At 31.9% G+C, this 14408-nt stretch overlaps 1 protein-coding gene across 2 annotated transcripts in view; it reads right to left on the reverse strand.

The window, feature by feature from the left end:
• Nucleotides 1-1886: 1886 nt before the first annotated feature.
• Nucleotides 1887-14408, reverse strand: part of LOC148624582 (protein ECT2-like) — a 35620-nt gene continuing 23098 nt past the window's right edge. For both annotated transcript variants that reach the window (XM_088567282.1, XM_088567283.1), the window contains exons 15-21: nucleotides 14160-14238; nucleotides 11829-11948; nucleotides 10420-10558; nucleotides 9306-9469; nucleotides 7969-8060; nucleotides 5848-6007; nucleotides 1887-5281 (exon numbers count right to left, since the gene is read on the reverse strand). In XM_088567282.1, the coding sequence (XP_088423408.1) occupies nucleotides 5177-5281; nucleotides 5848-6007; nucleotides 7969-8060; nucleotides 9306-9469; nucleotides 10420-10558; nucleotides 11829-11948; nucleotides 14160-14238 (859 nt within the window). In that variant the 3' untranslated portion in view covers nucleotides 1887-5176. The remainder of the gene's footprint in view (nucleotides 5282-5847; nucleotides 6008-7968; nucleotides 8061-9305; nucleotides 9470-10419; nucleotides 10559-11828; nucleotides 11949-14159; nucleotides 14239-14408) is intronic.

Genomic DNA, 14408 nt, shown 5'->3' on the forward strand with positions numbered 1-14408 from the left:
TTTTTTTTCATTTTGTCATGAAAATCTTTATCCATGGTAACATAATAAATATATATATATAAGTTTTCATAACAAATTTTGGGTGCCTTCCCAAAATTAATTGTTAAAAAAAGTTTTCAAAAATATAAGACACTTAAAAACTGCCAGAAAAAGTAAACGGGCATAGTATTATTGTAAAAAAAGACAAATGAAAAGTACCTTTCTTTTCATCGTGATTTTAATTCTTAAAGTTCGTGCGAAATATTGCATTTTTGAAAAACAGCCAGTTGGTTAAGGGAAGAGAATCCAATCCGGTGAGGACCTGAATCTTTCCGGATAGCTTAAAGCATGCATTTTACCCCTCTTTACTTTCACAAGTATTGCATCTATTTATGTACGAATGCTCTACTACCCACAATATTTTCACGAAGTTTCATCTTTTATTTTTAAGTTTTACAAACTTAGACCGGGTCATATCTCATCATGCTGAACACTATTACCCGTGTAGAAATTTTGCCAAACCTGATGGTTGTGGAGATATATGCGAAAACTTCTGTCTGACCTCTTTGTTCTATTTTTAGTAACAGCGACCATGTTTTTTCACATATCAAAATTCCCCATATTAATTCTATGCAGAATACTCTAAGGAACATTTATACCAAATTTGGTTCAAATTGGTCAAGTAATGCCAGAGGAGAACTTTTGTGAAAGAAATAACATTAAAAAGAACAAATAAAAAAAACATTGAAAAAGGGCAAGAACTCTAATATGGCTCAACAATTTGAAAAGAGAATTTCACCACCATTATATCTCATCATGCTGAACTTTTACCCATGTCAGAATTTAAACCTAACCTTTTGGAGATATATGTGAAAAACTAATATCTGACTCCTATGTTATATTTTTAGTAACGGCGGCCATGTATTGACGATTAAAAATCCCCACCTCATCCATGTTCAGTTTTCAGTGAAGTCTGAGTTGTTCATTTACTTTTATTACTTTGTATGTAATATTTTAGCTGTTTTATGTTCTTTGTTGTGTGTGTCTGTTTTCCATGTCTTGTCTTTGTCCTTTGGAAACATTCTTTCGATTTCCGCTAGAATCTTGGTTCCCTTGATTATTCTTTCTGACACTGTTAATAGAGCTGAAATAACTACCATTATCCATAAAGTTGACCAAATCAGTTAAAAGTACAGGGTTGGGATTTGGCATTGCTGGGTGAACTAGAAGTTCATGAAATCTGTAAACAATTTAGTTATGCAAAAATGATTCCTGCTGAAATATTTGGACCTAAATGAATTTCTTTCTTAAAAAATGCTAGGGAGTTTTATATTTCTACCAGAAACGTAAATGGGGATCATTACGATAAACCATAATATACACCATAACTTCAAAGAGAAATTTGAAAAAGAGACTGATTATAAAATGCATGTACAAAATTTAAAAAAAAAGAAAAAAAATATTTAAATAATATAAAAAAAGATAGCAAAGTAAAACTATGACAGAAGCTTGAAATATTTATGTTAGAAAATTCTTCTTTTTAAAGTCATACCAGAAAATAATGCAACTATTGCTAAAATCGAATGTAAGTAATCATAACCATCCTAGACCAAAGATTTAAATGATGTTGTCTACAATTCTATTTCATCTTATGACCCTGTCGCACTATATTTTAGACATGTGACGAAAAATATCAAATAGGTTGGCTATAAAGGCACCGTTAATTTTAACCACCTTTTTATTCTAACAATCAATTTTTGTTGGATTGGTCAATCTCTTTAAAACAATTGGATTTGAGCACCTTACCCCCCCCCCTTTAAAAAAAAAAAAAAAGTTAGGACATCAGTAACAATATCCTGGTTAGATTTATTATCTAAAACACCCAAAATATCCAACAAACTTCCACAACATTTTGCAATTTTATTGGCACTACTTCACCAGAAATAAAAAACAGTAGATCCTTTTCACAAAATTTTTAATATTATAAGGAAAAATTGATATGAAATTATTTCTTCACAGCAGTACTATTACTAATCAACATTTACAAAGATACCGGTATTGTAACAAAACTTGCAGTATAATTCCTGCCTTAAATTTTACAGTAAATGAAGAAGAAATATTTATATTTACAAGCTGCAGTCAGCATTTTATAGTGGACATTTAAAGATTGATTGCGTTGGGTAATTTAAAGTCCTAACATACAAGGTTCAAAAATTTACTTTCTAAGCACTAAACGCAGACATTTCACAACCATATACTACATACATGATCACATAAAAAAGATTATAAAACTTTACACCAACTACATAACACCTGAATGTGGATTTCTATGTAAAATAATAACATCTGTACAACTGTTATATTAATAAAAGTATCATTAAATGTTATGTTAATTCTGACAACAATGGTACATAACACTGATTCTAGAAACCTATACCTTAAATCTCAAACAAAAGAAAAAAAATACTTTAAAATAAATCAACTTGTCCATTTTTCCACCATTTGCAGTTTTTTTAAGGTTGAAGTTCATTCATACTTTAGTTTCCAGTTAGATTGAAGCTGGTATCTATTAAAGGAGCTTTAATGTCTTAAAGTACTTTTTATTTCACCATAGTAATATGCTTTGATAAAGGTCACGAGCGTTTTAAAGTGAATAACAGTGGTAAAATGAAATAAGGCATGGATGTTAGAGATTGGCGAAAATCTTTTCACACCATTATGTTCATAGTAAAAAACTGGCACAAGATTATACACTGATCCACATGTCATATGGATTGCAATGTTCAAAACTCACAAGGCTCAAATTTATAATGCAATGCAACTGGAAGTAGACTAGACTTAATTTTTTTTCAATTATAGGCAGGGAATATAAATTAAGACTAACTTAAGCATATTTAATTTTTTACATTTACTTCAGAATTATTTTCTTCATTAAAAAGGGGACCAAATATGGCCCTCTATCGTACTTAATCCTTTAAAACATTTCAAGGATCCATCATTAATTGAAAGTTGACTTCTGTTACTGACAAAATATGAACTATACCTTTGCTTTATGCAAGGAATGGATTTATTTGCCTTGTCATTTAAGTATGCTAAAAAATGTGGCAGGAAAAGTTTAATTACAAATTACATCTCCATGGAATAAATCTACTAAAACTGCCATTGTGAAGCCTTCATATCTTGTAAATTTAATCCATGACTCCATATGTTGATGTCCTGGTATCATTTCATAGAATATACTAAGAAAATAGTTTTGTAATATATACATGCCATTTTAATGATGTGTTTGATTTAATTTATAATAATTTTTCCTATTTTCCTAATATTTTTTCAGAGCAATATTTGAATCCTGCCTCTATACAAGACTTTTTATAAGTAGACAGGATTGGAATCTCACTTTCTTGTTGTATCTTGCATGGCAAGATTTAATCATACTACTCGTCACTTATATTTTCAAGTGTCTTGTAATCCTGGTTAATACTCTCAATATAAGGATATTTTTAGAAAAATTTCTATATACATTGATCAAAGCCTCAGTATCAGAAAAATATCAACTTTTAAGTCAAAATTTGGGACCACAAGGGATGACCTTAAAATTCATATTAGCATTCTAGCCTTCATTTACAGGATGTCACCACTTTAAAGTACATATTCAGTCTGGTAAAAGACTTAATAAATGCAGATTAACTACATGGTTTAAAAAAAAATTCTTACATACACCAAAAAATACCATACTTTTTTTTAACAAAATTAGCTTTAAGTCAACATTCGAGACTATAAGGGAGGAGTTCGAATCTTTCAAATTTCAAATGAGGATGGAAACCGCCCTTAAGGCGGGGATACACAGTCAGGAGTCAAAAGCAAAGCATATAAAAACCTAGATATCACAAAAGCAGTGATAGCTATGGCTATAAAACTCCTTATATATATACAACCACGGACTATTTCTGATCAATTATAAATAAATTTTATGGAGATTGATCAGGTTTGGAGGAAGGAGTTAGAATTTTAAATGAGGAGTGAAGACAGTCTTCGAAGTTGGGACCAGGTTGAAAATTTGATAAGAGATTAAGGTCTCAAATCGAGTTATTGATCAAAACAAAATATTGAAATAGTCTGGAGGCAACTTGAGGTGGGTTATTTTATTTTTTTTTCAAACCATTTGGGTCAGAATACTAACATTTATTGTCATGAAATGTTGAAGTGATGGAAATCGTCTGTCATTGACAGGGACCATTCAGCATCAAGGAAATGCATCATGGATAATCTCACTGTTAATCACCCCATACAACATATTAAGGTATTATGTAAAAATGCATGGGATTCCAATCCTTCTACATTTAACTCCTTGCTCTATGCTAGTTCAAAATATGCAATGTTTGGAATATTTGTTTACCTATAAAATATTATATCCGATGCTACCTTAAGTTCTGAATTCAATACATTTGACTATAGATTGCTCTCATTCATGAGCTAACCTTAAAATATCTTTTGATAGAAATTGTGTTGCAAGGCTGAGTTAAATATTCAACATTAAATATACCACATCTTCATCCACATTACATCTTCATAAATGTCATGCCATAACTGACATTTTCAAGACTTTGAAGTTGTACATGCAATCTACACGGATGCTAATAATTTGAAAGTGTCAAAAGTAGAATCAAAATACCAAGATGAGTCTTAAGGAATGTATAGTGAATCCAGCACTTAATCTAATAAAAGCTTTATCTATGTACAATATATCTTTATGGACAGAGGATAGGCAAGTTTATAAAATAGTACACATTAAGAGGATGTATCATCTGTGATAAAAAAGTTAAGTACTGGTAAGTTTTGTGGGAATCTGTACAAATAAAAATAAACTAGATTATATGGTACAACTTATACATCAATATCACTACACAAGCCTCACTAGATGGAAACTTGTTGTATTAATTACCAGATCACTCTTCCTCCATACATTTAAAATGAAAAATTCTTTGATTTTAAAATAATTCAAAAACATTGTGACTAATAAATCAAATTTCTAAGTAGTGAGGCCTCGTGGTAACAACCATAAATAGTATAAAAATATCACATGGTAAAAGGCACTGGTACTCAAACATGTGTATCCTTGAGTGAGTAACGTAGTAAAAGTCACTGTGACTCAATCATGTAATCTTTGATTAAGTAACAAGGTAAAAGTCATTGGCACTCATTCATGCATATCTTTGAGTGAGTAACAGTCTAAACTGACAGAGTCTGGATCTTCATATAATGTCATTGTACTGGGGTAACTAGATAATGTTGGTGATACTTCCTAAAATAGAAAGAAAAGTCATCAATAAGTCACCAGACTGTGCTGATAATCACATTTATCAATGTTTTAACCATAATGACTTGTAATTAAGTACTTAAAGGATATGGTGCTCACACAAAAAAAAATTAACATCAAGTTGCAAGCCTTGTTATGCTAGGCATATCACCCCACTTGTACAGGAAGTTGATATTGAAGATCACCTAAAATCACTTACAACGTATGCTCCATCTATATAAAAGTCACAAACCGAATTTGAAATTAATCCATCCACTGGGAGCCAAGACTTTAGTGACAAACATTGCAAAGTCCCACAAAACAGAAAGTTGATACCAGAAAGCACCCATGAGTACTGATTATAATCCAACTATTGCATTTCAAAGTCATTAATAATAATCAGAGATGTTGCATACAACAACAAAGAGAGAGACTACATAAACCCAACAAAAACTAATTTTCGCTTCATTATCTGAGAGTAAATATTGGATTTTTTTTAAAACAGCAGCCCTAACTTGCTGAACTACAAAAAGAAAATGAATATTATAACATGAAAGTTTTAATTCACTTACTGTAAGATCAACACAACTAGCCAGTCTTTTCCCTTTCAGAGCACTACCTGGTGATGGAGCAACACCACCTGGACTGAATACATTTGATATACTGGACACAGCTCTCTTCAGTTTGGGAGTCTTGTTAAAGGAAAATGCTCTACTGACTCTTTTTCCTATCCTGTATATGAAAACACAATATCTAAAATATCGAAGCAGATAGCATTCTGGATACTTAGTGACAAACAAAAGATGAAGTTGCCTATAATATAATGATACAGAATTTTCTCCATCATAAAATATAGTGAATAAGAGGCTACCAGGAGCCTGAATCATTCAACTGGTTAAATTTTGCCTTTCAACAATAAACAAGGAATTTTCCAACAATTTTGACTCAAGAAGTCTTTGGTAGGACTTATTATAAGGATCATTTCAGCAATTGAAAATTTACATCTAAAAAAAAAAAAAACTCTTACAAGGAGCTGTTTGACAACTTTAATCCCTGGACACTTTTGTAGGCCTTATAATAAGGATCATTTCAGCAACTGAAAGAATTTGGCTAAACCTAACAGTTTTGGAGATATAATAAGCAAAAACTACTGTCTGACCCCCCTATGTTCTATTTTTAGTAACATGTTTTTGGACTGATCAAAAATCCCCACATCAGTTCTATAAAGGATACCTCAATAAACATTCAAATCAAGTTTGGTTCCAATTGGTCAAGTAGTGTCAGAGAAGATTTTTGAAAGAAATAATATTAAAAATAGCAAAAAAATGTCAAACAAAGGCAATAACTCCAACATGGCATAGGTCTCACCAACCACTTCTAACGTATCCATTACTTTACATGTTAAACAAGTAATTTTCAAACTTTCACCGTCAACTCCTGGGACAAATGACATCTTAAAGTTGCATACCATTGCGAAGCTTGGAAAATAAGGCTTTCAAAATCCTTATGCTAATGGTACGATGATTGTAGAAATTCTTCATAAATTTTACTTGAATAAATAATACTGAAAATCCACATTTTCACCTTTTCTGCAAACTGATAGCATGGAGGCAAATTACTCACGCATGTAAACAATATTTATACACTTTAGTAGTAAATTACACATATGATTTTAAAGTACACATTCTCAGCTTTATTTTGACTACTTTTTATCTAACAGAATACACACAAATAATGCACTTACAATGCATAGATCTAGGTTCAGTGTGTTTTTGGTACTATATAGGGGGTGGCCATTTGACACAGAAGTGGTTGGTGAGACCATAACAGATTAAAACGAAAATGTGACCAAATAGATCTCATCATGCTAAACACTTTTACCCAGTCAGAATTTGGCTAAATCTAATGGTTTTGGAGATATATGCGAAATACTACTGCCTGACCCCTATGTTCTATTTTTAGTAATGGCAGCCATGTTTTTCGATGGATCAAAAATCCCAATATCAGTTCTTTGCAGGGTACCCCAAGGAACATTCAAAACAAGTTTGGTTCATATTGGTCAAATATTGTCAGAGGACCAGAGTTTTGAAAAATTGTTTATGACAACAACTGACACCAGGCGTAAAAATTGTGCCTGCAGTTTAAGAGAAATTGGTTCATTAGAAGATAAGCAAGTGTCAGGAAGCTATTTTTCCATTGAAGCTACACCAATAGTGACTTGCTTGTACAGGTCTTTCCATTCATTTGTTTTGTCATTATATGCTTGGTAACCACCATCCCTATTTCTGTAGTAACCAAAAGGTCACCTAAAAAGCCATATGCATGTTATCTAAGTAAGCCATTTGTAAAGGCCATAGCTTCCAACATTCCTAATTAGTTTCAAAAACATTGGTACCTATTAGCATTTGGCATCCATCAAAGGGACAAATGAAAGGATGGATTGTAGGAAATCTTCATTACATCATTTCTTCCATGTTTTGTTAACAATTGTCCTAGAATAGTATTTTAAAGTGTCAAAATGCAAAGTGAAAGCATAAAGTCACAAAAAAAAAATCAGTCTGACCCGGTCATCAACAATTTTATTTTGCATAAATTGGTCAATCAAAATCTTTTCTTGTTTTAAAGACTTGTTTTACATGGATGGTACATTAGCCATTGAAATGCAAATTGAGACAGGCATTTTCATTACATACCTAGCTGCCCTTCGTAATGTGTTGTTTTTCTTCTCTATCTCACTGGTACTAATTTGCAAGTCTTTACCCTCCACAGACACAACAAGACTATCCTAAAATCATATATTAGATATTCAAAGAAAATTTCAACAAATATATTGATTTACATAATAATGTAACCTTCTATTTATAATTTAACTAGTGGGTCCAAATCACTCAACTGGAAATCACTTTTTCACCTATTGAATATTCATGTCAGTAATAAAACTAGAAATACTGCAAGCAATTCCTGACACTATTGGTGTAGAAATACTGTAAGCTCATAAAGACAATACTCATGCTTCAAATGTAGTTGAATGTTAAATGCAAAACCCTCAGCTCAAAAACCTCCCTTTGGAGACCTCTAATAGTAGTTTTATTCCTTCGATCACATTCACATATAATGCTCAACAATCCTATAAACTTCCATCCAAAGCCCTCGAGAGGTTAAAGTGTAGTTGCCCTTACAAGAAATGTGGACAGACTGACAGGCAGACAGGGTGATTCCTATATACCCCCAAACCCTGTTTGCATTCTTGCAGTTTTGGGATTTAAATGATAGTATAATGAAAATGCAAACAAATATGATATGTCTTTTTTCTTATAATGGAAGATAAAAATAAACCATTGGCTAAAACAGCCAGCTCTTATAACATATTACATAATATGCATTAAAAAAAATTGCAATGCAAGTGTGGCAGCCCATCACAATGCAAAATATGATCATATAAACTTAACCCTTGTACTTAATAATCAATAGGTTTCTAGATGTCCAAACAACAAGCATTAACAATATACTAGTTTAGTCAAAATCCACAGAAGGATTATTTTTTAGTGTTCACAAAGAGGTTAAGACAATGTAGAAAAGATCTCGCGATCAATGAAAATAAAATCATAGTAGGTTTGTAGACAGCAATCATATCATTTCAATCATTCTACAATAGATAATAATAGGATAATTAAGTAGAAAGAGTGGATGACCAAAATATTATCATGAGTGCTGAAGAACGCCTAGATTTAACGAGTGTGCGGGACTAGTTCTGTGCACAACTTAAATCCAGAAGCGTTCTTGGCATGAGTGATCATATTTTGGTTATTTAAGATAACCGATTGATTATCCTATTAATAATATAGACTTTCTTCATAATTTTTGATATTTTCAACATTAATTTTAAATTCTGTGATTGGCATATCAAAGTTGTGACCTTTTGGCAGGAGAAAGTCCAAGAGTATAATTACTGAATTTATTTCAGTGTGAATTATTGAAATTTATTACACTAGGAAAATTTGATAAAACACTATATAAAAATTTGACTTACATAATCAGCAACACAGTTTAAGTTGACTATACTCTTGCCAATGTTGGTAACAAACTCTCTTTTAGAACTCTCATCACTATCCACCATAAAACTGTACAATTTACTACTGATTCCTTTACTGTCTAATGTACTCTTACATATTAAACCAAAGGCATTCCGACAGTCTGCAAATACACAAATGTGGAAAAATCGTGCCATAGTAAAATAGAGAGTGAAAAAGATGCCAGGGATTCAAAACTTCAGTGAAGAATGAAAAGTGTAAGATCAGTACTGTGAAAGTACTATTGTTCGTGGGGTACCAATTTTTGTTGTTTTTTCGTGGGTAGGCCAAACCACGAAATTTGGTTCCCAACGAAAAGGAGAACCTCAATGATGTGTATACTGCAAACCTCAAAACCAAAATCCACGACTTTGCATTTCTTCCCTAATCTACGAAAACTGAATGAAAGTACTTTAACAGTAGTAGGATTCACAAAAATTTGAAAACGGTATATGACATCATCTTAATATATATTCTATAGTGATGTCATCCCTAACATCAAATTCAATGCTTAGGACTTTTTGTGAATATAACAACTGATCTTTTTTTATTTAAAAATCCATCAAATAAAAAAATGTTTTTTTAATTAATGCAATTCTATCTTGGTTAAGAACTGTTTGCATTCATTCATTATAAATTTTGAAATACTCAACCGAAAGGTTAAGTTGTAACAGGCAATATTAAATGAAGCATACAAGGAAAGCTACTGTAAGCATAGCTAACAAGAGTACCTCCACACCCCTGTATCTTACATATGTATGGACCTAAATAAACTAGTTTCAATATAACCCTGAAGGTTTTAATAAATAATGCTTAAGTTATTTAAATAAGAAGGCAGAGCAGAACTAATAAAATGTATTAAAGAATAAACACTTAATTTTAATTAATGGGATAGTTCAAGTATGGTTATAGAATACCCATTTGGGATAAACATGTGCACAAGGGATTTCCTGAAAATTTCATAAAACCCCATCAAACAGTTGAGGTAGAGTAAAAGATACAAAGCTGAGATGGAGAACAAACATCCTGATCACATATACATTACTTCTTCTTTAAAGAGAGGGGTATACAAACCTTCTGTCTCAATGCAATCTAAAACTCGCTTAATTGTTGGAAGAGGTATCATCACTAAATGTTTATAAGCTTTCTGTGGTGTTTTGTGAGTAGCTGGACTCTTCATGCTGCTGCTGTATTTAGATCGCCTTTTACACATCTGTTAATTAAAAATATACTATGTACATGTATGATAATGACAGTTTTATAAGTACAGACCAAAATTTTCACCAATATCATAGTAAGGCAAAATGGACTAGATGTAATACTTCAACTTTCAAAGAACCACACAGCAAAAGTCTTTCAAAAAACAAGAAGTTTTCACCCTTTCAAAGCACATGATTCCATCCTGTTTTTCCGTATTTATTCTTATTTCCTCTAAATTGTGCAAAGGGCAAAGGGCAATCAAGAGAACAAGATTCAAGCATTATTAAAAAGAATATATTTCTAAGGATAAAAACTAGACAGGGAAAATAGACGCACACAACAAATAACACGAAAAACTAAAACAAAACACAAGTTTCTCCTAGTGCAGATTGATACACCATAATAATCCACTTCACGACAATGTCCATAAAACTTTAGTAGTGATGACTTTAATCTCAAAGCAACATCATCCTGTTACAGAAGCTTAATTGTAAGAATTCTAGCATGTACAAAAAGTCCACATAGTTTTTCGTCAAGCTCTGGCATAACATGAGTTGCGATATAAAACTTCCGTACACAGGTGCTGAAGGGATGTTGCCATAGATGAAATGATATGGAATGAGAAGTAGTCATGTTTATCATATAATTTGGTCAGGAGTTTTCCTTTTCCATTGGTTTCTAAGAGTAGGTCAAAATATGAGGCTGACCTCAGTGTCTGTAGTATCCTTTATCTCAATTTCTTAGGGATAGATGAGACGTACAAAATACCAGAAACTATCATTGTGTTCAGACACTATGTCATCTATATAGCAGAAGGTCAAAGGACCTGGCTAAACGTTTCTCCTTTTAAATAAGATCAGCTATTAATTTAGCCTCATAGAGAGAATGAAAAGGTCAGTGAGTAGCAGAACTCAATCTGTTCCCATTGGAATACCGTTTGAACTACTAATTTTAAATGTAACTTTCAAAAAACTGCAGTATGAGCAAATTTTTCAAGTGAATATCTAATTTTACAAACAACAACAAATGTAACCATACAACTACAATTATGTTCACACTTTTTTTCAAAACTCTAATGAAAATGGAGATACCAATCTTATGTATTTAAATTTTCAGATTTGTCAGATAACAGGTTTCAGAATTTTAGATCATATAGACTAAGTACTCTTAAGTGTGATGTTCAGATAAACAAAAGGACAAACCCAGCTGTAAGGGACCTCTAGTGACACAGGTATAAATTGAAATAAAACATTAATATAAAAATACTTTTCAGTATTACTAACCTCAACACTATCTGTGAATAGAAATAGTGACATAGGCATTCCTTTACCACACAGTTCATCTGATAATTCTATCACATCTATCTTGGATATAAATCGTCTGTGTGATGACAACAAGGTAGCCTAAATAAATAATGTATACAATGCACCTGGTGCCAACTGTATGAGCAAATAACAGACACAGTGGTTCAAATTAGCATGAGATCCAGGACCCTAAATTTATGAACGAGGACTTTTTAATTCTTTTTGACCTATGACCTGGACCTTTGATCTCCAACACTGACACTTTACTGAGGACCTTTGATTTGAATTGAAAGAGTCCTGGACCTATTACTCTTGAAAGCTAATTAGAACCCCTGAGATAAATTTATTCTAATATAGTTCAAAAATGAAAATATTGTAAGAAATGTTGAAATCTGATCTCCCATTATACATATGAATGCCACATATAAATCATAAGTGATAGATTTGGAAACTATGTTGATAATCTTTGAAGGTAAGATCAGTACAATATAACTGGCTATTTTTATTAGCAAGCATTACATTAATTGTGGAAAAGATACCATAATCCAAAAACAAATGTATTAACAATCTATGGAGAATACAACATGTATTCATTTTTTTATATAAAAATCTGGTTGGAATTAAAAAAAAAAGCATTATTCCTGATATCTATTGAACAGCTGATGTCAATTGTAATAACATGTTATCTTAGATATTAGATATATATACGCTCTATGAAAAAAGGACAAAATGGAGAATCACCACAAATATTTTTTTTACTTTTAGCAATTGGCACAAGGTTTTCAAAATGTTGCAGATGTTACAAATTTCCTCTGAGGATGACATGGTATTAAACACTGACATATTTCTTCATTTTTTTCAGTAAGGATATTATTTGGTAAATTTGTGGGGTAAATTTGTGGGGTAAATTTCAAACCTGGTATTTTTTGGTGTCTTTCAATGTGTGGTATTTTTTGGGATACACAGGCAGATATATTTCAGGTGAAATTCACATGATTTTCACATGAAATTCACTTTGCACAAATTCTATTTGAACAATTCACGTGAAGACTCTACTCACTCATATTTCAGGAGATCTTTCACAAAGTTTAATTGCTAAATTCAGGTGAAAATTGTGTGAAAATCATGTGCAACAATTTTGCCTGTGTATACTGTAAAACAATGTTTGATTTTGGGTGTGATGATTTTTATTTTCTTTGATATAGCCTACATATGGATAACAAGATTGAATGCGTTGCCACATGTGCCCCACTGCTGCAAAAAAGGAAGAAGTGCAAAAGTCCCATTACACAACTAAAATTTGTCTAATCAAAATGGCTGTGCAATATGATCAACTATATATGATGACTAGTAATCCTGCAAAATTTGAACAAAATCACTTGAACAGTTTCTGAGAATTGCATCCAGAAAGTTTGATAGATGGAACCACAAACACTGGTATTTCCTTGTTCCCATCCAACACTGCAGTGGGGAACAGAAAGAGTACCCCCCTTAAGACTAAACCTTAGTTAAGTATTAGCAAAGATGTATGCTAAAAATTGGTTTCCCAAATAGGGTTTTAAAGTCAACTTAGTGTTGTATAGCTCCCTCCTGAACCACAATAAGTAGATCCTTTGTAAAGGGTACAATACAACAATCTGGTTAAATTCAAACCATAGGCACATGTGCTTGCAGAGGAGCTGATCTCTGACAATTGGACAATCAGAAGCCTAAATAACCTAATTGATTAAGCAGAACAAAAAGTTTTTTTTTTGGCAGAGGCTCTTCCACATCTCATGATTAGCAAATTTGCAAAACCTTAGTTTCTCACAGGGTTTCAACATCAACTTTGCTGGGGTACAGTTATCCCTGAGCCACACATAAGGTAGCCTGTTTGTAGAGGCCAATGAGGTCAACAACTTTGGATTTGATCTTGGGTTATCCAGTGTATAATTCCTGCAGAGTTTGATAAATGTTTATGTACATGTAGTTGAGCAAATTGTTACTAAAGTTTACATTAACAGACAATGGGTACAGAGTGAAGGCTTCAATTCACTATAGTTCAAGTTACAGAGTAAGTCAATGTGAAAATCCTAAATTTGACTCATCATTCACAAAATCTAAAATTCATATGACATATATTGTAATAGAAACTAGTGAAATTCGAAATGTTTCTGACCAGGATTTCAGATTAGATATTTAAAAGAAACCTTACTGAATGAATCAATATGGTGATCACTAAGGACCTAAGAAAAGCCCATTACAATTTTGAACAAATTGCAGAAAATGGCCCATTTAAAAATACTTTTCTGACCACTGAGTGATACATACTGGGCAGTTATCTATGTCATTCATGATATCAAACATCACAACTTGGTTTTCTGTCTTTCTTTTATCTTCATTGATATGTCTGTTAAAAAAAATTGTTTTAGTGTGTACATAATCTAGTAAGATAATCTACATCTCAGTGTCAACTTAATATTTAAAGAATTTAATAATCGCTGTCTACTTTTAAAAACAAATTAAAAAGGGACTTAGTCTTTTAACACTTAAAATGTACTAATGTACTTCAAAATGTTT

Source organism: Perna viridis, chromosome 2, assembly GCF_037379345.1.
Source record: "Perna viridis isolate PV_CMFRI_1.1 ecotype Kerala chromosome 2, ASM3737934v1, whole genome shotgun sequence".
NCBI lineage: Eukaryota > Metazoa > Mollusca > Bivalvia > Mytilida > Mytilidae > Perna > Perna viridis.